Below are 23,783 nucleotides of genomic sequence, written 5' to 3' on the forward strand. Positions count from 1 at the left end.
AGTTTCCTCAAAACCAAACAAGAAAGACTTCATAGGGGAAAACGTATGGTACCAACAAAACAATGGTTTTTAATTTTTACATGAAAAGTAAAAGTTTAACTGACAAAATTAACTACAGAAACAGATGTAACTTGGCTCCATATACATAAAACAGTTTTTATTCGAGCCACATAATATGACTTTAAATTTCCCGTCTCCATGTATTGCACGACCCAAGTTGCTTGATGTGACCAGCACTTCGTACTGTGCTGGGTGACATGACAGATAGGCACTGGGGTCGTATTTCTGTCATCAGACTATTAATCAGAGAAGTAGTTTCAACTGTTCCTATGGGCTCCACCACTGCTGGCTGCTTCTGCACAGTATCGTGACTCATATCGCCTCAGAGTGGGAACTGTGCCTTACAGTTGTCTGAATGTTGTTTACAAAAATTGATGTGATCGTCATTTTTATGGAAAATTTTGGTTATCAACTTTTATTTTTTACAAACCATGGGTAATTTCATTATTGCTCCTTGTTTTATTGATGGGACTAAAAACATCCTAAGCAGCTATAGTTACTAACATATATGCTGCTGCAGTTACTGGAAGACATCACACTGAACTTAAAGCAATCTATGTGGTAGCAATGTTTGGTTTTGGTTTTGTTTTGCTTTAGGACACAAAAAACAACTGGGCCCAAGTCAAACCTATAGAACACGACGAAAGAGAGGAGTTAAAAATCGACTATAAGTCAGTCCCCACTGGCATAATGGAAGACAGCTAGAAACAGGTACGTAGAAATAGGGCTATTAAATACACCACACAAAAATGGAGGCCCAAAACTAAAAATTAAATGGCCTTCGCCATATTGCTTTGGTGGATAAAAAGTAAAACGCGGTCGACAGTCTGCGCGTCATTTGCTAAAATGGCCAATAAATCAGATGGCAAACCCAAGTAGGAACATAAACAGTTACAAAATGGACATTCCATCAGGAAGTGGTGGACAGTTAAAACTTGGGTGCAATGTGTTAAAAGTGGTGGGGTAGTGCCACTTAGCAAATTACGATGGCTAAAAAGGCAGTGCCCAACATGCAGCCTAGTTAAAATGACCTCCCCCGGCGGGAGGGCCAAGAGGAGGTTGTCCAAGCCGCTGGGAGAGGTTTAATAAGCCGGTGTTTATTCCTGTGAAGGAGGACCATTGGCGATGCCAAAGGAAAACCGCCTCCTGACAGACAGCAACACAAATCATCGGAGGGAATATTGATACTCGCAGGCTGTGTATGACTGCTGCCTTGGCAGCAGCACACGCACCCTCGTCTTGTTTCCTCGCAGACCGACATGACCAGGAACTCGCAGGAGCACCACACTGGCTCCACCAAAAGTGAGCAAGTGACAGTTTTCCTGGACCCGCTGCACTACGGGACGGGAAGTCTACAGCACACACAGACTTTGAAGGACACTAAGTGAGTCTGAGCAAAGGACACAATTGAAAAGGCTGTATCGCCAGATGTACTCCGTTGCCTGATACAAGACAATGAGTTCGCCTGTAAATTCTGAGCAATGTGCTGCAAGCTGAGAGCGAAAGACACGGGTGCCAATGACGAAGGCACACCCGACCTCACGGTTGGTTGGTTGGTTTGTTTGTGGGGGCTGAAGGGACCAGACTACAAAGGCCATCGGTCCCTTTTTCCACGACCATTAAAACCCACAAGGAATATAAACATCAACAGAGGTAACAAGGGACGACACAGAACAAGAAAACCAGAAAACAAGGAATTAAAAGCACACTGAGTTTTACAGTGGTTGGCAGACCATAGAAACAAAAAAAGGAAAGGCCAACCACCAAGAGAGACACTAAAAACCCCAATCTAAAACTGTAGGCCAAAGGCCAGATGCAGCACACAAAAGGGACAAACCCTCACATTGAGCGATAAAAGCCCCCTGCACAAATAAAACTCAAAACTACGCTTGCCACTGCAGTGTCATCTGTTGAAAGTGCAGGGAGCATATCAGGCAGTGCAAATGTCTGCCTGAATGCAGTTAAAAGTGGACAGGCCAAAAAAATGTGGACCACTGTCAACGCCGATCCACAGCGACATGGAGGTGTGTTCTTGCAGTGCAATAAATGACCATGCATCAGCCACGTGTGGCCAACGCGCAGGCGGCAGAGAACAATGGAGTCCTTGCAAGAGGCTCACAAGGAGGAGTGCCATACACCGGTAGTCTGCTTGATGACCCAAAGTTCGTGGGGGGGAAGGCAGGGTGCGCCATTCAGCACCCCAAGCACCAAGGACTTTTTGCCACAATACCGACTGGAGATCACATTCTGGAAGGCCAATCTCCAGGACTGGAGCACTGAAAGCCTGTTCGGCCAGCGTGTCATCATGTTCATTACCCAGGATGCCGACATGACCCGGGATCCACACAAAAACCACAGAGCGGCCGCAATATGCAAGAATATGGATGGACTCCTTGATAGCCATCACCAGACGAGGGTGAGGAAAACACTGGTCAAGGGCTCGTAAACCGCTCAGGGAGTCACTACAGATAACAAAGGTCTCACCTGAGCGGGAGCGGATGTACTTTAGGATGTGAGAGATGGTGACAAGCTCTGCAGTGAAAACACCACAGCCATCCAGCAATGGGCATTGTTCAGAATGACCCCCAAAGAGTAATAGCATAACCAACTTGACCAGCAACCACCGAACCGTCGGTACAGACCACGTCAGAGCTGTGAAACGCAGCAAGGATGGAAAGAAAGCGGCGGTGGAGGGTCTCAGGAGGGACTGAGTCCTTCAGGCCCTGTGCCAAATCCAGCTGAAGGCATGGGCAAGGCACACACCACGGGAGTATACGTATATGGGCCCGGAAAAGGGGTGAAGAGGGAAAAACTCAAGCCCAGAGAGAAGAGCCTGGACGTGAACCGCGATTGTACACCCTGACTGGGGCCATCGTTCTGGAAGATGGATGACTGAGTTGGGGAACAGGAGGTGGTAATTTGGATACCTGCACAAACTACAAACATGTGTAGCATAAACCGCCAGTAGGTGTTGGCGCCGGATTCGCAATGAAGGGACACCAGCCTCCACAAGTATGCTGTTTACAGGGCTTGTGCGGAAAGTTCCAGTTGCGCGCACTGAAGTATGGGGTCAAGCAACCGCAACGCGGAAGGCGATGCCAAACTGTAAGCCAGGCTCCCATAATCAAGACAGGACTGAATCAACACCTGATACAATCGTAGAAAGGTATACCAATCGACACTCCAGCTGGTGTGACTCAAGCAACAAGGACTGTTAAGATGGCGCCAGCACGTTTGTTTAAGCTGCCGAATATGAGGGAGCCAAGTCAACCACGCATTAAAAATCAATCCCAAAAACCGATGCATCACCACCATAGCAAGAGGTTCGCCATCAAGATAAAGCCGTGGCTCAGGGTGAACAGTGCGACGCTGGCAGAAATGCACGATGCAAGTCTTGGCGGCCAAAAACTGAAAACCGCGCTATACGGACCAAGACCGCACCTTGCTGATAGCGCCCTGCAGATGCCGTTCAGCAACCACAATGCCAGTGGAGCTATAGCACAGGCAAAAGTCATCAGCATACGAAGAAGCCAATATGGAAGTTCCCACAGCTGCAGCAAGACCATTGATAACAAGTAAAAAGAGGCAGACGCTCAAGACAGAGCTTTGTGGGACCCCGTTCTAATGGACTAGGGAAGAACTATGGGAGGGACCAACTTGCACGCGGAAGGAATGCAGGGACAGAAAATTCTGAAGAAAAATCGGGAGCGGGCCCCTATGACCCCACCCATGAAGCGTGGTGAGGATGTGATGTCATATGCCTTCTGCATGTCAATAAAGTCGGCAACCAGATGCTGTCGGTGAGCGAATGCCATATGGATGGCAGACCAGATTATCAGTGGCAGAGCGGCCCTTACGGAACCCACCATGGGACAGAGCCAGAATGCCCAGAGACTCGAGGAGCCAACTCAACCTCCGGCTCACCATGTGTTCCGAGCAACTTACACGGAACGTTGGTGAGGCTAATGGGCCGGTAGCTGTCCCCTCCAGTGGGTTCTTTCCAGGTTTCAACATGGGGATGACTATGCTTTCCCGCCACTGTGATGGGAACTCACCCTCAACCCAGATACAGTTGAAAAGGTCGAGGAAGCATTTCTGGCAATTTACCGAGAGGTGTTTGAACATCCAACAGTGGATGCGATCCGGCCCAGGAGCCATATCAGGGCAAGCGACTAGGGCACTTTGGAATTCCCACTCACTGAATGGAGCATTGTACGATTCGGGGTGGTGCGTATGGAATAAAAGGCTTCGACATTCCAACTGCTGTTTCAGGGAGTGGAAGGCGTGGGTAATTCGTAAAAGCGCAACTCTGAGCATACTGCTCGGCTAAGAGTTCTGCAATCGTATCGGAGTCAGTACAGACTGCTCCACCCAGGGAAAGACCAGATACACTGATGGGAGTCCGATAGCCACAGAGTCGCCTACCGTATTTACTCGAATCTAAGCCGCACTTTTTTTCCAGTTTTTGTAATCCAAAAAACCGTCTGCGGCTTAGAATCGAGTGCAAAGCAAGCGGAAGTTCTGAAAAATGTTGGTAGGTGCCACCACAACTAACTTCTGCCGTCGAATATATGTAGCGCTACACAGACATGCTTTGTAGGCACAAAGATAAATACTGGCGCCAAAACCTCTGCGTCAGTAAATAAATAAAAAAAAAAAAGGTGGAAGACGAGCTTTTTTTTCTCCGCCACGAGTTTCGACCACTGCATTTTCATACATTATCCAACGAAGTAAATACAAATTCCGTATTGTTCATCTTCGAATGTATTAGAATTTCAATGTACTACAAAAATCCGACTGGCAAGACTGTTTGGGATGTTTTTCAATATGGCCAACTCTACGTTCTGAATTTTTTCCTACCTGTGAGAAGAGATGGTTGCTAATAGTAACCTGATGAAATGTGAATCACAAGTAGTATTCTCTTCACCATTCACCATAAGAATAATACGAATATAAACATTTTGCCATGTGTTCTTCCGTGTTTGTTGCTATCTCATTTAAATCCTGTCTGCCTAATAAACTACGAAACTAGATTGAGACAACAGCAAACGCGGAAGAATACACTTATCGTGTCTGTTTATACTCGTATTATTCTTAGCCTAATAGTGATACAGTCAGAAATGAACCACGGCAACTGACTAGATTTTTAAATCTAAGATGACTCTAATTTCTGTGCAGAATCTGATGTACTAAAGAAGCGGCCGCAAAGATTTTCAAACGGAGAAAAATTTTCGCCTAACTCTCGTTCAGAACATGTTCTATCATACGCAGCCTATTATTTGGTTCTTGTTGATCATTCTCAAAGAAAGCAGCAGTGTAAGTAACAACAAATAGCAGTCTCTTGACATTGCTTCGCTAATGAGACGATTCGCCTCTTTTTAGTTGTAAGCGGCGGTAGCGCGCACAAAAGCAACCCATGCCGCGAACGGCGACAGGCCGTAAACACGCACTATCAGAATGCGACAAACAATGCATGACACAGTACAGTGATGCATTTTCAGCTTAGAGTGACGTAAACACCTATAACAGAGAAAACAGCACTTATCCGATCAAACAAAATAAGCAATCGATTTAAACCAGACGAAGCACGTGAAAAAGGAAGGGTACCCGTATAAATACGGACGGAGCGCCTGACGCATAGCAATGGCTACCTGGTAAAGCTTACGACTCGAACCAAACTACTGTAGCTGTATCGTCATTCATTCGACCTAAATTGTGTCTCATATTACAATGGACCAACTTTGTTTCGATTTGGAGGTGCGGCCTAAAACTTTTATCTCCCCTTGAATTTCGAGTCTCAAATTTCAGGTGCGGCTTAGATTCGGGAAATCTTTTTTTCCTTTGTTTCGAGTCTCATTTTTCAGGTGCGGCTTAGATTTGAGTGCGGCTTAGATTCGGGTAAATACGGTAATCTTTGCCCAAACCTGTGACGGAGAGGTACGGATGCCAATGGTGGTACTTTTCCCAGCACTCCTGCTTCTGTCGGCGAATAAGGTGTTGTGCTCGGGCACGGAACCGCTTAAAGGCAATTAGGTGGTCCAGTGACCAGTGGAGGGCCCACCTGCGATCCCAAATCACCTCAGCAACCTCTGGTGACCACCAAGGCACAGTCCTCAGCCGAGGGGACCCTTAAGAACAGGAAATTGCAGATTCCGCTGCAGAAGCTATGCCGGTGGTGACCGTGCGAACCACCACATCAATGGCATCATGAGAAAGAGGCTCAGTAGTGGCAATGGAGGCGAACGAGTTCCAATCAGCCTTATTCAAAGCCCAGCTGGGGAGGCGCCCAGAAGAGTGACGCTGTGGCAGTGATAGAAAGATTGGAAAGTGGTCACTACCACACAAGTCGTTATGCACATGCCAGTCGACAGATGGTAGAAGGCCAGGGCTGCAGATCGAAAGGTCGATGGCCTCACGGTCAGTCCGAGAGCCATCAGCGTATACAAAGGTACTATTGCAAAGTTCCATGTGAAGGTCGTGAAACTGAAGGCTATAGACCGAGGCTGGAGTACTGTCTTTAGGAAGTGAATGAAGGCAAAGGTTAACATGGGCCATTTCATGAAGCCAAGGTGGTGAAGGGTTCACACCCAATGGAAAAGTTGCAGGTAGTGTGAAGTTAAGCCACCGTAGAAAGTGCCGAAAGCAGACTCCAGAAGGTAACAGAAGAGGGACGTGCCCCATACTGATGATCAAAGGAAGCATCAACGAAGGAGGCATAGGCTGGATGGTCACGAATGGCAGACAAACGGCATGTGTACCTACTGAGGAGAAAGTCATGACGGTAGGACAGAGGTAGTTCAGCAGCTTTAGCACACAGACTCCCAACCTAGCTAGTGTAAAAGGCGCCCGTGGCCAAAGAGATTCCGTGACGGTGGACAGTGTTGAGACGGCGTAAGAGGGATGGGCGTACAGATGCATAAACGAAGCACCCATAGTTGAGTTTTGAATGGACAAGGGACTGGTACAAACAGGAGGAGGTTGGTTCGATTGGCACTCCAGTAAGTACTATTGAGGACACGTAGAAGATGGAGGAACCGCGTACAGCGGGCTGTCAGGTACGACACATGGGAGGGCCAAGAGTGTCTCCTATCAAGCATGATCCCCAAAAATTTTGTAGTTTTGACGAACGGAAGGGCAACAGGTCCAAGAAGGAAAGATGGTGGGAGAAACCACTTGCGTTGCTAAAAATTCATACAGACAGTTTTGTCAGTGGAAAAGCAAAAGCCACTGCCGATGATCCAGGAGTGAAGACGATCAAGACATCGCTGAAGACGCGCTCAATGAGACAGGTCCGTAGAGAACTGCAACAGATGGCAAAATCATCAACAAAAAGGGATCCGGACTCCAGGGAAGAATAAAGCTGCCAGTCAGCCTTAGAAAGCTGCCACTTGGGCATACACGTGGATGGGGTACGAGTCAGCAAATGGATAGCACACGGGAAATGCTCGCTTGAGTAGGTGTCAGAAAGAACGGACCACTCAGGACGAGGGGCAAGCTGGGTAGTGCAGAAGGATAGGTCCAAATTGGAATAGCTGTACGAGGAGTCTGAAAGGAAAGTGGGAGCTCCAGTGTTAAGGCAGAAGAGGTTAAGTTGGTTAAGAAGGTCAGCCAAGAGGGCACCTCACTGACAGGTCCTGGGAGAAACCCAAAGGGGTGATGCACATTAAAGTCACCGAGTAGCAAAGATGTGGGAGACAGCTGCCCAATAAGCTGAAGTAAGTCTGCCCTGGTGACATCAATGATGGAGGGAGGTAAATGGTACAGAGGGAAAAAGTCAGGTGGGGAATGAGGAAAAGGCAAATGGCAACATCTTGAAGATGGGTAGTCAGGGAGATGGGTTGACTATGAATGTCATCCTGTATGAGCAGCACGATGCCCCCACGAGATGGAATGCCGACCTCACGGGGAAGTTCAAAACCGATCGGGAAGTAAAGTGAAAACTCAAAGCGGTTGTGAGGATGCACTTTCGGTTCCTGAAGGCAGAGTACAAGGGGATGCTGTATTGCTAAAAGCAGCTGTAAATTCTCATTGAGGGACCGAAGTCCGTAAACGTTCCATTGGCGGGGAGTCCGAGGATCATGCTCCATGGGGTCCACAGAACCATTGGATTGCTTGTGCGGTCAGTCTGTGGAGTCCAATGCTGAAAAACGATTGGTGGTGTGTACCAGCAACATGGCAGCCGGGCGGGCTAAGGTACCACATGGCAGCACCGTCGAAGAGGATCTTCGATTTGGTGAAAGAGAAGACCGTTTGCCTTTGGTGGACTTTGTTGAGCCTTTCCGGGTAGAGGAAGACTCAGGTGTTGTTTGGCTGGAGGGACTGAGGATGTCTACACGGGAGTACTCTTTCTGTCCTTTCAGGCCCACCGGTTGTGTAGCTGGTGGCTTAGCCTCTTGAGGTGAGAGTTTGACAGTTTGTTGCACAGCTGGATGAGGGGATGGCGATGCTACGCTGACACTGGGCGATTTCACAACCTCAGAGCTGAATTTGAGGTCGCATGTCTGTGTGTCCATGTCCTTCATGGTGCGAGGGGTAACAAGAACAGAACTACAGGTGCCAGATGGGAGAACACAGGGTTTGCGACTAGCCAGTAACTTGCGAGTGACTGGGTATGGCACTTCACTTTTTCCGTTACCCAGATCTCTTTGACAGCCTACTCATCAAGATACACAGGAAAATTCTGAGAGGAGGCGGCATGGCCGCCACTGCAGTTGATACAGCAGGGAGGAGGAGGCAGACAACTGCCTTCATGTGCATTCCTACCACAGGTTACACATTTGGCTGGGTGTTGACAAGACGTTCTAGAGTGGTTAAAATGATGACACTGGTAGCAGCACACTGGGTTCAGAATGTACGGCCAGACTGTGATAACTTCATAGCCTACTTTGATCTTGGATGGCAGCATCTCTCTATCAAAGGTGAGGAAAAGTGGATGGGCACTAAGGTGGAATCTACCTTTCTAATGGACAGCAATGACACCCTGATCAGAGAGGTAAGATTGGAATTTGGCCTCGGTTAGACCGTTGGACAGCCTGGTGTAAATTACACTATGGGAAAAATTCAAAGTTCTATGGGCCTCAACACGAACAGGGTGCCCATGGAGAAGCGAGGCAGCAAGCAGTTGTTGTGCTCGAGGATCAGAAGTGGTCTCCAAAAGCAAAGTGTCATTCTGTAAATGAGAGCAGGATTTCACAGGGCCAGCAACTGCTTTCAACACCTTTCTGAATAATACACAGATTTACCATAGTGAAGCACTGATTGTCTTCAGTACGTGAGACTACGAGGAACTGTGGTGCAGCGGGAAGGGTCTTCGAATCACTAGCCTCAATATGTTGAGGTTTCGTAGACGTTGGTTGGGAAGATTGACTCAATGTGAGAAAATCCCCACGATTGCCAGCGTTTCTGATGGCATGCTAATTTTAACTGGGGGCTCCCTTCACAAGGGGGCGCACCTGCCTTATGTGATGGTTCACACCTCAGGTCACACCTCCCAAACACGTGACAGAGGGACCAATCAGCAATTTGGGAAGGTTGCAGTTCAGGCAATCACCCCGCCCTTTGCCTGGTCTGTACCAGGGGGTACGTGCGAACCCTACCTGTCAACCCGGGGCTGGAAATTATGCATTACCCAGTGACCTGTTACGAGTCAGATGCATGGAATGGCCTTCAGGAGCACACAGGGAGGAAGAAGAAAAAGAGGAACCTCTAAAGGTTAAGTGGAGGAACGAGAGATTGGAAACAAAGAAAGGACAAGTGAGCGAAAGCAAAGGTAAGGTGAGACTGTTCTTACATCAGCAACAGACAATACAGAACATTCCCAATAACATCCCAGACATGTTCCCCAAGGGAGGGGAAAAAGAATAGTGAGAGGATAGACATTCAGCACGAAAGAGGAAAAAATGCTTCAAAGGCTGGGGTCCCATGGTAGCTAAGCACGGACCTGTCCTGGGAGGAGGAGGAGGAGGAGGAGGAGGAGGAGGAGGAGGAGGGGGTTGAGCAATGTGCTTGGTATTACACCCATTCTGCACTATAATTACACAACTTGAAGAGGACATCTGAGGAGTATTTCCTAAAAACTATGCAATGACCAGGCCTTGCTTGCACACCAGGCGAAAAAACATGCCATGCCATATTCCACAGGTGCATTCTGCATTAAGCCCATATATCATTGAATTTTCTCTTTTGTCTGTCCTGAGTTGCTTCATAGCTCAAGGTCAACATTTTAAAACTGGGTATGAGACTCAAAATAAGCCCACTGACCATATCCAAGTTGTTTGACATTGAAATGCTGAACTTTGTGGGACTACTACTGTGATTTGCACAACAATGTTTTGTTGAAATGTTATCTTGGTACTATTTGGTCGAAGTCAACTTATCTCATGGTCTAAATGCATTAAAAAGGTATATGGTTCCATAAAAAGTTATGTCAGTATCATAATTTGACAGCTATTAACATAAATAATTTTTAATGGTCGTCAGAAACGTGGCTACAGTGATCGCTACAATTTAGTGCAGAACACGTCTCAATAACTTATTTGTTGTGGATATATTTTGGGTGGTCCTTATGAGCTGCCTACCCCTGTCTACAGGGCTTATTTCAAAGGCACCAGTCGCAAATCAGATCCTCCAGTGGTTCAGTAGCTGCAATGGTGATGGAGCCACTGATCGGTAAGCCATATTCCTTTCGTTGAGTCTATACAGGATGAGGGCTTTGAGAAGGTCCAAGAGAGTGGTGGGGCCTGCACCTCAGGAGGTGCAATTGTTGTAACTATGGGGAGAAGATGGCATCATAGTTCCTGATAATTAACAATGAGCAGAATGGGGTGGGCATCCCACAATAATAACTTTTCTTTCCTCTTGACTAAGGTAGTTTGACTGTAGTTTTAAATATTGATAATTTATGTGGAATAATATCCATGTGATTAACATACTTTGAAATATTAAGTATTTTAAAATTTGTGATTTGTAAAACTCAATAAAATTAAATTCTAATGCCAGGTTAAAAAACACAGAATTCCTTGACATGTTCCTGATTCTTCCATGTAAAATGTAATTCCCTGAGAATTCCAGGTTTTCTAGAAGAATAACCATCCTATCAGTTCAGGCTGAAGTTAAAGTTCTGGGTGTGGATAAATAGTTTTACATCAGCAGAATTGCATAATACACATGGAAATTGAGAACTGCAAGCCATAGGTGTGGGCCTAGACTGTGCTTCCTTTATGAACCTTGAATGAGTTCAGAAACACAGATCAATGGATTAATATCTTCCATGTTGTTGATTTTAGTCCGAGTCATTTCTCAATGCTAGTCAATCCTGTGCAAAACCTCTTCACCTCTAAATAGCTACTGCACACTACATCCATTCGCACCTGATTATTTTATTCATGCATAGGTTTCCCTCTAGCATTTTAAACACTCCCCCCAACCGCCACAATCCCTCCATTACCAAACTGACTTATTCTTGAGGACTCAGTATGTATTCCATTAATTGCCCTTTCTTTTTTCCTGGTAATTTGATTCAGTACCTCTTCATCAGTTGTTCGATACATCCTTCTCACCTTCGTCATTCTTACACAGCACCACACTTCACACAGTCATTTTCTCTCTTCTTACCTCAATTGCTTATTGTCCACATTTCAATTTTGTACAGAGCTATATTCAAGAAAATATGCCCTAACATTGAAATTCTTACATGTTAAATTCCTCCTTTTCAGAACTGCTTTTCTTGTTCACCTTTCCAATTTGGCCAGGCCATCAGTTATTTTAATGCCCAAATAGAAAACAATTTTTAGTGTCTCATTTCCCAACCTTATTCCCTTTGCATCACTTCTATTACATTCCACTACCCTTGTTTTATTTTTGTTGACATTCATCTTATAACCTCTTTTTAAGACATTATCCATTTCTTTCAACTGATCTTCCACGTCCTTTACTGTCTCTGACAGAATTACAATGACATCAGAAAAGCTCAAAGTTCTTATTGTTTCCTCCTCGAGTTTTACTCCCCATTCTAAATGCCTCCTTGTTTCTCTTAGGCATGGTTCACACTGAAATGATATGACATGTTGCAATAAGGGCCGCTTATTGGTGCGACTCGCCATACGACAAGACAGCACAAACCACATTTCAGTTTCAGTTGCATCGTGAGCTCTTCTGAGGAGGATGTTATTGTGGCTTGTTATTTAAAGCTCAAAAAATTGAGAATGAAAACGAATTCCTGGATGCACCCGTAAAACGCTGTTGTTGTTGTTGTTGTGGTCTTCAGTCCTGAGACTGGTTTGGAGCAGCTCTCCATGCTACTCTATCCTGTGCAAGCTTCTTCATCTCCCAGTACCTACTGCAACCTACATCCTTCTGAATCTGCTTAGTGTATTCATCTCTTCGTCTCCCTCTACGATTTTTACCCTCCACGCTGCCCTCCAATACTAAACTGGTGATCCCTTGATGCCTCAGAACATGTCCTACCAACCGATCCCTTCTTCTAGTCAAGTTGTGCCACAAACTTCTCTTCTCCCCAATCCTATTCAATACTTCCTCATTAGTTATGTGATCTACCCATCTAATCTTCAGCATTCTTCTGTAGCACCACATTTCGAAAGCTTCTATTCTCTTCTTGTCCAAACTATTTACCGTCCATGTTTCACTTCCATACATGGCTACACTCCACACAAATACTTTCAGAAACGACTTCCTGACACTTAAACCTATACTCGATGTTAACAAATTTCTCTTCTTCAGAAACACTTTCCTTGCCATTGCCAGTCTATATTTTATATCCTCTCTACTTCGACCATCATCAGTTATTTTGCTCCCCAAATAGCAAAACTCCTATACTAAATAAGTGTCCCATTTCCTAATCTAATTCCCTCAGCATCACCTGACTTAACTCTACTACATTCCATTATCCTTGTTTTGTTTTTGTTGATGTTCATCTTATATCCTCCTTTCAAGACACTATCCATTCCGTTCAACTGCTCTTCCAAGTCCTTTGCTGTCTCTGACAGAATTACAATGTCATCGGCGAACCTTTATTCTTTTATTTCTTCTCCATGGATTTTAATATCTACTCCGAACTTTTCCTTTACTGCTTGCTCAATATACAGATGTAAAACGCTATAAATATAAAACATAGTCAACTATGGTTTTTCTCAAGAGCTATCCCAAAACAAAAACAAACTGCACAAATTCTAGAGAATGAGTGCAGTCAGTTTCCACTATTTGGAATAATTAGTATCAGCTAACTTGACAAAGCAGGAGACAAGTTTCTGATTTGCTACTTCTCCTGATATACTACACATTGCAATACAGTTAAGATGGTGAAAGTGCTTTCATGACATTAAAAACTCTGCTACGGAAGGTTTATTTTTAGTACAACCACCTAGTATAGTACTTCATTAAATGTGGTATACAGATAAACAATGGTCACAAATTAATAAAGCCATGACAATGTTTCTACAATTGTTCAATTACGCTAAGTGCTGTACGATTCAGGTTGAGGAGTATTTAGAAGAAACAATTCTGGAACTGAAGAGAGATCAGTCATCATCAATGATGTAGCAGTGGGTGGCAAATGTTGCGTATCTGCAGAAACAGAAGAAGCCAATGATAAGGAAATTTCCGATTTATTCTCAGTTTGTCCAGCTGCTCATTCAGAAGTAACAGGAATTTAGCTTTTAGACCTGTTTTACACCTATCACAAAGTTCCTGACGCCAGGGAGTGCAGACTGGAAATTATCCTGCCAGCACCATCAGCTGCTAAGTGCCAGTGGATTTTCATTTCAGTAAGTGTTTTCATATCAAGCTTCACCTTCTATTGGCAGCATACAAAAAAAGAGAAACACGAGACAGTTCCACACGCTACATAGCAGGCAGCAATAGCCTGGCGTGTGGTGCCTAGCTGCCAACCTTGTAAGAGACAATCTCCAATGTTTATCAAGTACTAGGCACATCCAAAAAGGGAGTTTCCCTATTTTTTTTTAAACAAAGGCAACACAGTTACATGAAAAACTTTATTGGCAAGCTACATTTGAGCTATTTTTTGACATAGGCACCAAAAGAACTGAGACACTTTTCATATTGTGGGATCAACATTTGTATTCCTGTGTTGTAGAAGTCTGCCGCCTATGAATGTGACCAGCGTGTCTGGAGGCATGATGTATGCTGGATGGTCAAACAGCTCTCAGCTGAAATTCTGTAAAACAGTGGCTGTGTGCCGAGTCGCATTGGAACGAGCATTGTCACTGAGCAGCACAACACCTGCAGTAAGCAATCCACACCTCTTGTTCTGAATGGCACATTGCAGTTTTTGCATTGTTTCACAGAAACAGTCGTGTTCACTGTTTCACCTCTGGACAGGAAGTCAACGAGTAGAGTGCACTTCCTGTCTCACAACACCATGCACATTACTTTCTGCACCGACATGGTCTGTTTAAATTTTGTCTTGACTGGACATCCACTGTGACGCCAATGCATTGATTGCTGCTTTGTTTCCAGGGTCAAGTGAGAAAGCCACGTCTCATTGCCCGTGACACTCCTGTTGAGGAACTCGTCACCATCATCATGATACCGCTGGAGAGATGCCACACCTGTTCCATAGTGTTTTGCTTTGTGCTTGGGTGTCAGGTTTTTCGGAAACCACCTGACATACAATTTCTTGAACAGCATGTGCTTAGTGAATTTCATACACCAAAGATCACGATATCCATGGAAAGTGGCCGGCAGTGGCCATCAGCTTTAGTTACACTGAAGGTCATCAACAGAAGTAAAAGAAAAAGATTTAGCGGCAGACACATCCAATTAAACTAAAATACTGCAACTGATATTTTCACCTAACGGAGTGGTAGGAGCCACTTGCCCACTGTCTAGCCCATTTTGTACATACATGCAGAGCCTTGCCTAATATGGCAGTTGTCACAAAGTTATTTCAATAAGAGTATTTAATGGTAGGGCAACCAACTCATTCTACAGGAAACTCGTGCTAAAACCGAGGCTCAGATACCACAGTGATGAACAGAATGCAGTCATATATGATGACCAAGAACCCTTTGCGAGTTCTGTATCACTGCAGGGAAACATTTTTCTCTTCTGAAGCACATTCTAGATGAAATTTCAAAATACGGACACTATGTGAGCAATGATCTCTTGGATACATGTTTTCCAAAGTGTACCTCAGTATAATGAATGGCAAGAAATCAGCAGCAGAGTACTTTTAACACCACAGATGTGGTATGGAGACCATTGAATGATGCAGTCATCTTCACCATAAACAACAGAATCCTTCCAGCAGCACTGAATCCAAAGAGTGGCACATACCGAATGAAAGAGTGATTGTATGTACTAGAGAAACAGATGCTTAGGTTGAGGTTTCATATGTAAATCATCATTATCAGATAACATTAAACAACTTTGTCATCAGGAAGGGGGAAAAAAAAATAAAATCCACACACCTCACCAAAACTAGGATAAATTTAGGACATGCAGAAGAAATATATAGACAAATTATTAGCACTTCTCGAATAACAGAGATCCTTCAACAGTATCTACTGTTCCACACAAACCTGTATTATAAAATAATGGGAAGTCCAGGATGGACTACAGCAATTGGCTGCTGCAGCCGGACTGAATTGTGACAGCACTTGATGGAAGCAGCAATCTGATGATGGGATACGGAGGAGGTATGGAGTGGGGAGGGGAAGGCGGAAATAACAGAGGGGGTGGGGGCAGGGGTTTGAGGGAAGGTGTACTGCTACTTGTGAGAGTGTGCAGAAATGGTAGGGAGACAGGGTAGTGCTGTAAGCTGTAATTGGGAGGTTTGTGGGATGGGGTATCAGGAAATGAGAGAAGTAAAGAAGGAGAAAAGGACTAGTGGGTGCATAGGTGAAATTGAAGGCTTTGTTGTACTGGAGTGGGAGCAGGGAAGGTGACAGGTAAGCAAAGGACATGGACTACTAAAGATTGAGACCATAGGGGTTACAGGAACATATGATATAGAGCAATTCAGAAAAGCTGGTGGTGTTAGGAAAGATCCAGATGGTGCAGGTGTGATGCAGTCATTGAAGTGGGGCACATTGAGTTGGGCAGCATGTTCTGTAACTGGATGGTACAGCTGTCTCTTGGGCACTCTTGTCAGTGGCCGTTCACATGAACGGACAGCTTGCTGGCTGTCTTGCCCACATAGAACACAGAACAGTGATTGCAGCACAGTTTGTACATCACATAACTGCTTTCACAGATAGCCCTGCCTTTGATGGAATACGAGATGCCTGTAAAAGGATTGAAGTAGCACAAGCTCAAATTAGGGAAGGACAGGAAGGAAATCGGTTGAACTGTTTCAAAGGAACCATCCCAGGTTTTGCCTGAAGTGATTTAGGGAAATCACGGAAAACCTAAATCAGGATGGCTGGATGCTCTGGCATCTAGATCTATTGCAGGGATTTCCACGGGGCAAGAGGTTGGGGCAAGAGTGGAGGGACAGACAAGGGTACGGAGTAGGTTTGGTGAGTAGCAGAATACTGCTTTGGAAGGGTGAAAAGGACAGTGTGTAGGATATTTCTCGTTTCCACGCATGCCACGAGGTATTCGAAAAACTGTTGGAGAATGTGTTTCACCTGCTCCAGTGCTGGGTGGAACTGAGTCACAAGGAGAGTACTCCTTTGTGGATGGAGGGTGGGTACATGAGAGGTGGTAGGTGACTAGAGAGGCTAAGAATGGCAGACATTTTTCTAAACACAGCTGGATGAGAAATTTTGGACTATGAAGGCCCCAGTGACACCCTGGGTGTATTTAGAGAGGGACTGCTCATCACTGCATATGCAACAGCCATGGGTGGCCTAGCTGTATGGAATAGGTGGCAACTGTCTACATGGAGTTATTGCTAGCCCATGAATAGATTAGCATAACATGGTGCTATGCGGGTGTCTAGCACTGTACCACGGATTTGTTTGGAGGTGTTGCCTTCAAAGAGTAATTGTGGACAAGGATGTAGTTGGTCATGGTGACCAGAAAAGGCAATGTAGGTTTGGAGCGTCGGGTGTTGGTGGAAGGTAGTGTTCAACAGAGACAAGGCCATGGGCATTATGGATGTTAGCATAGAGGGAGATGGCAACAATAGCGATGAGCAGGGTGCTGTGTGGTAAAGGAACAGTAATTGTTAAAGTCACACCTACTAGTCCTTGCCGCCCCCCCCCCCCCCCCCCCCCCCCCAAATACCCAAACCTCACCAACTGCACCCAGAAACCCTACGCTGCCCCACCATGTCCCTACAAGCTCCCACTAGCAGCATTACAACCCCCCCCCCCTCCCCTGCCGCCGCCTTATCTGACACCACTGGACTGCTGCTTCCATCAGGTGCAATTGCATCTAAGTCCGGCTGCAGTGGAAATGGACAGCAGTTGTATGTGAGAGTTGAGCTTATATGAATACGTGTGTTTAAATTTTAGAAGAAGGCCTTTTGGTGAAAGCTAAAATTTATAGCAGTCTTTTTGTCATGCCTTTATGCAACTTAACATTTCCTTTGTATGGTGAGTAGCACTCTTATCTTTTTCATAATATTGCTGTGTCATGAAATAATTTTACATATGAATGTATAACTTACCAAAATTATTTTCATCTGTTGGATTTTGTGCACTGAAATGTTCAACACCTGGAAAGTCTGGTTCTATCTCAGGGCTTGGTTCCAGATTAATTATCCTAGCAAGGTCGTCTTTATTATCCCACAAAGGTTCCAGCAACCAACCACCTACAAAATACATAAAAAGCATAATTACAGGAGCAAATAAAATAGCTGTGTTACCCTTTGGTAAATGAGCAATATTATTTTCTTACATCTTTAAAGCACTGCATGTGGTGGTTCACGGACAGCTTGCTGCAACAATACCAGTCTAAGATACCCTTGAGTGACACTGACAGCTTTCTTTTGCTACCAACGTAGTCAGAGTTTATTAGCAGGCAGCACTAATATTACAATGTTATCTACTTTTATACACGAAAGCAAATGTCAATCACAGAGTTAATGACGTACGAAATAAAACTTGGTTCAGTGAAAAAGACAACTGTGGTAACAACAACGAGAACAACAACATATACTGCTCTTAAGCAGTTTCTTTCTTACTCCTGAATTTTCACGTGTCTAAAATTCCTTTGTTTTCAAGTTATTAATGAAAGTTTACACTCTAGCTGTTTGGAACTCATCAATACATAAACCCAAAAAGTGATTGACACGTCCTCCTCTTGCTTCTGAACACGTGCACTCATCGAATCATGGATTGTAATACCCTTTCCAATCCTCCCTGCCAGTTTCGAACAGTTTCGCAGGCTTCAATGACACGTCGACGAAGAGTTTCTGCATCTGGGTGGTCTGCTGCACAGACCAATTGTTTAAGGTGTTCCCGGAGATAAGAATCCAAAAGACTGAGGTTGGACGGAACATGCAGGCCACAGAACTGGTCCTCCTCTACCTGTCTATCTATCATGGTAGACACCAGCCAGTGCATCCCAAACATTGGGGATGAAATGTGGAGCAGCTACAGCATGCACAAACTGCATGTTTCTTCTTATTTGCAGAGGTTCGTCACCTAGCAGGTCTTTGACGGTGTTATGAATAAAGACCCTGTAGACAACACCTGTAAGATGTGCTGGGAGAACGTATGGCTCTACCACACAGTCACCTACAATTCCAGCCTGCCCATTAAACTGGTGCAGATGTCTGATCTGTCTTGTAGCAAGAGGACTGTGATCGGTCTGTTAAGTGTTGGCTCCATGCTGAACATTAACATGTATTACATACCAGAGCACTTGTATTGCACCGATATGGGACTCTTCTTTGACAGCCTGTAGAATATGCTCTTCCTCATCAGGCATATGAGTAACATGTGGTCTTCCTCCATCAATGGCCAGTGGTGTAATGACCCTTTATCTCAGCAACTTTACTATACATACCACCAACAATCTGATGACACTGTTGCCTTCAGTTTGGAAATGCTGTCTAATATAGCTGCACTTTCAGTTAACGCACTACCTTCAGTACACGCAACAATGGAAATGTTGATGACAGATGTACGTAAACAAGTTTCCCCAGCAATACAACACCATCTAGGTTACCATGAGTCGAACTCGTGCAATGATAAATGAAGTTGTTTGGTTGTAACTGGAAGGCCGTTTGAGGTAAATTTTCAGTAATAATTCAAAACTGAAGATTTTCGAACATATGTTTATATGAACTTCTTCCCTTTGTTTTGGTGTAAGGAACCCGTCCCTAAAGTTTGTGAACTTTTTTTGAAAACCCTGCACCCAAATTCCAGGGAGGTGCAAGTGTCCTCTTTTGCAGATGCCTATGAAAGGCTACAATGTTTATGTACATAATTCCCAACTACAGGTGTTGGTAATTTCCAAGCAAGTTTGCCTATCGAAGCGGCAAGCTTAAAACAATGGATACCAAACGTGCGATTCTAAATCGATCATGTGACTGTGGTGGCAGGTGCCATGAGCATGTTTATAGTGGTCACTACAGCAACGACAAAAGAGCGTTTCAATTACAAAGGAAACGGCTCACCTCACTTGTTGCCAATGTTGTCTTTATGAGAAAGTCCATTTGATGTGTACACTATGGGAAGCATTCCCTTTTTATCATAACCTGCATAGACTCTGGCAATGTCACGCAAAAATATGGGTAGTGTGTCACTTTTCCAACAAAAATTCAAACAATTTTCTACATTGCATAAGCATGGAATTAGATTCCTCCACTTGAGGCAATCGGCCGAAGAAACGTCTACAATACCAGGCATCCCACTCACTACAGCCATAAATCATTTGGGTTCTGCTAGCATCTCACAAATAATTTATCATAACACCAGCCACCACAGTCACGTGATCAATTTAGAATTGCATGTTCGGTAAATATCGTTTGCACCCTGTGGCTTCGATTGGCAAACATTCTTGGAATTTACCTAGCTGTTTCTGGACAGAATTATTGTGGCATATTGTCTGAACATTATTTGCACACTGGCAAATAGGCATTAAATGCAAAACATCTGCAGTCCATCCTTACTGTATGCAAAAATCTCTGATATGGTATGAGGTGCACTGCTCTGCAGCATAAGCTTTTACAAAGCTGCAGCCAATGTGTATCACAAAATTCTAGCTTTCGCAACCAACGGCTGCTTCGTCAGGAAAGAGGGAAGGAGAGGGAAAGACGAAAGGATGGGGGTTCCAAGGGAGAGGGCAAGGAGTCATTCCAATCCCGGGAGCGGAAAGACTTACCTTAGGGGGAAAAAAAGGACGGGTATACACTCCCAGAGGATATGCGTGTGTGTGTGTGTGTGTGTGTGTGTGTGTGTGTGTGTGTGTGTGTGTGTGTGTGTGTGTGTGTGTGAGTGCGCGCGCGCGAGCGAGAGAGAGTGTATACCCGTCCTTTTTTCCCCCTAAGGTAAGTCTTTCCGCTCCCGGGATTGGAATGACTCCTTGCCCTCTCCCTTGGAACCCACATCCTTTCGTCTTTCCCTCTCCTTCCCTCTTTCCTGACGAAGCAGCCGTTGGTTGCAAAAGCTAGAATTTGTAAGGAGAGACACAGAAATGAATATAGTGAGTGGGTTCAAATGGGTATAGTTCCACATACCGGGCTTGCTCAGGATAGAGTAGGTTGGAGAGCTGCATCAAACCAGCCTTACGACTGAAGATCACACCAATGACACAGTTGCGTGTGTGTGTGTGTGTGTGTGTGTGTGTGTGTCTCACACACATTTTATACCCTCTCTACTTTGGCTATCATTAGTTACTTTACTATCCAAATAGTGAAATTCATCTACTACTTATAGTGTTTCATTTCCTAATCTAATTCCCTCGGCATCACTTGATTTAATTTGACTACATATTATTAACCTTGTGTTGCTTTTGTTGGTGTTCATCTTATAACCTCTTTTCAAGGCAATGTACATTCTGTACATCTGCTCTTCCAAGCCCTTTACTGTCTCTGGCAATTACAATGTAATCGACAAACCTCGAAGTTTTTATTTCTTTACCCTGAACATTTAATTCCTTCAGCAAATTTTTCTTTGACTTCCTTTACTGCTTGCTCAATGTACAAATTGAGTAACACAGGGGATCAGCTACAACCCTGTCTCATTCCCTTTTCAACCACTGCTTTCCTTTCATGCCCCTAGAAATGTGTACCTGCCAACTGTTGTCTGTACGAATTGTAAATAGTCTTTTGCTCCCTGTATTTTACCTACCCCTGCCACCTTCCGAATTTCAAACAGGGTTTTCCAGTCAACTCTGTCAAAAGCTTTGTCCAAGTCTACAAATTCTATAACAGTAGTAGATTTGCCTTTCCCTAACCTATCATTAGAACAGAAGTTCTAGAGTCAGGAATGGCTCATGTGTCCCTACATTTCTCTGGAAACCATACAAATCTCCCCTGTGTTCAGCTTCTACCAATTTTTCCATTCTTCTGTAAAGAATTTGTGTTAGTATTTTGCAACCATGACTTATTAAACAGATAGTTCAGCAATATTCACACCTGTCAGCACCTGCTTTCCTTGGAACTGGAAGTATTACATTATTCTTGAAGTCTGGGATATTTCACCTGTCTCCTACATTTGTACACCAGATGGAATACACTAAATTCTCACTAATCTGGCCCTAAGTAGTCCAGCCCCTAGTCCGTCAAGCAGAAATGATGCGTACAACAATGTCATTAATTAATTATAATGTTACACATCCCACAAGGAGGAGACATTAATGAAGAATATGTTGCTAAGTGGTTGAATGGGGGAAACTGTCAGGTAGACCAAATTTTAACAGATGAAGAAATAATAATTGAAAATGTGTAGAAAATTGATGATAAAAGGGGAGAGACGAAAACACGAGGAAATAGCATGAAAATGTCACACACCGCTGATGCTGAAGCTGTGGATGTTTCCCTGGAGTACACTACGCAACTAACACACATGCATTACTGATGTAATGTAATGCTTGTAAAGCAGTTGCATGCCAGCATCACGTCATTGATGCGACAACTAAAAGATTTTGGGCAAGTTTAATGGTGAGTGATACTACTGTATACATGCACACTCAAGAACTAAGTTGTCTATGAAAATGACTGTATCTTTGGATTTAACGAAGTGTAGTCCCTATGCAATTAAATTTTAGACACACTTAATAATTCAGCACCGATATTTGAATGGAATGGACAGTTTAGCGTAGTTTTGTCATGGTTGGCTTTCTCCAGGCTTTCAGTAGTTCCGATGGAATGCAGTCTACTCCAGGGGCCTAGTTTTGGCTTAGGTCTTTCAGTGCTCTGTCCAACTCTTCTCATACCTATTTCATATTCATCTATGTCCCTTTTCCTTCCTATAATACGGCCTGCAAGTTCGTCTCCCTTGTACAGGAGCTTTACATATTCTTCCACCTTTACCTTCTTTGGTTGGTTCTAATTTCCCATCTAAGCCCTTGACACTCATAAAACTGCTTCTCTTTTCTCCAAAGCCCTCTTTTAATTTTCCTATAGGAGTTATCTATTTTGCTTCCAATTCCTTACATCTGTCCTCTAACCATTCCTGCTTAGCCATTCTGAATTTCCTCTCAATCTCAGTTTTAAACATTTGTATTCTCTTTCGCCTGCTTGATCAGCTGCATTTTTATATTTTCTTCTTTCATCGGTTACGTTCATTATCTCTTGTGATAACCATGGATGCCTGCCTCATTATTTCACCTAAGTGATCCCCTGCTGCCATCACAATTTTGTCTCTCAAAAATGCCCATTCGTCTTCCACTGTATTTCTTTAACATGTTCTAGTCAATCTTTGGCTAATGCTCCCTCTGAACCACTCACCCTCTGGTTCTTTCAAGCTATCCAGGTCCATTTATTTAGTTTTAATTTACAGTTCATAACCAATAAATTGAGGTGAGAGTCAACATTTGATTCAGGCTATATCTTCAGACCCAGACTTACCATTATATAATTAATCCGAAACTTTCTAGTGTCTCCAAGTACACAACCTCCTTTCATGGTTCTTAAACCAAGCATTAGCAATGATTGAATTATGTTCTGTGAAAAATTCTACCACATTGCTTCTTTTATTCCTTTCCCCGGGCCATATTCAGTTGCTATTTTTCTTTCTCTTCTTTTCCTTCTACTGAACGGAACGCCCCCCTCCCCTCCCTCTCACAATTAAATTTTTGTCTCCGTCAACTATCTGAAGTATTTTGTTTATCTCACCATTCATATTTTTTCAATCTCTTCACGACACACATTTTTAGTTGACAATCTTGTACTACTGCGGTGGGTGTTAGCATCACGTCTATGTGGCTATGACAAGGTGTTTGCTATGCTGTTCATAGTAGCTTACCTTTATTCCTATTTTCTTAATCATCAGTAGACCTACACCTGCATTACCCCAATTGGATTTTGTATTTGTAACCCTGCACTCACCTGATCGGAAGTCGTGTTCCTCCTGCAACTGAACTTCACTAATTCCCACAATATCTAATCTACACTTATCCACATCCCTTAATAAATTTTCTAGCCTTGCTAGTTCATTAAGGGATTAATATTCCATGCTCCAACCCACAGAGTGCCAGATCAGTTTTTATGATGACATCTGAAAGAATAGTGCCCACCTGGAGATCTGACTGGGGAACTTTTTTCCTCCAAAATATTTTACTCAAGAGAATGACATCATCATTTAACCATACAGTAGAGCTGCATGCCCTTAGAAAAAATAGTTGCT

The 23,783-nt window shown here is 44.1% G+C and overlaps 1 protein-coding gene across 1 annotated transcript in view; it reads right to left on the reverse strand.

The window, feature by feature from the left end:
* The window catches only part of LOC126149591 (uncharacterized), a 42,235-nt gene that overhangs the window by 14,171 nt on the left and 4,281 nt on the right, over nucleotides 1-23,783 (reverse strand). The window contains exon 3 of the mRNA XM_049915824.1: nucleotides 17,654-17,797. Coding sequence (XP_049771781.1) covers nucleotides 17,654-17,797 — 144 coding nt within the window. The remainder of the gene's footprint in view (nucleotides 1-17,653; nucleotides 17,798-23,783) is intronic.

The sequence above is a fragment of the Schistocerca cancellata genome, chromosome 2, assembly GCF_023864275.1.
Source record: "Schistocerca cancellata isolate TAMUIC-IGC-003103 chromosome 2, iqSchCanc2.1, whole genome shotgun sequence".
In the NCBI taxonomy this organism is placed as follows: Eukaryota; Metazoa; Arthropoda; class Insecta; order Orthoptera; family Acrididae; genus Schistocerca; species Schistocerca cancellata.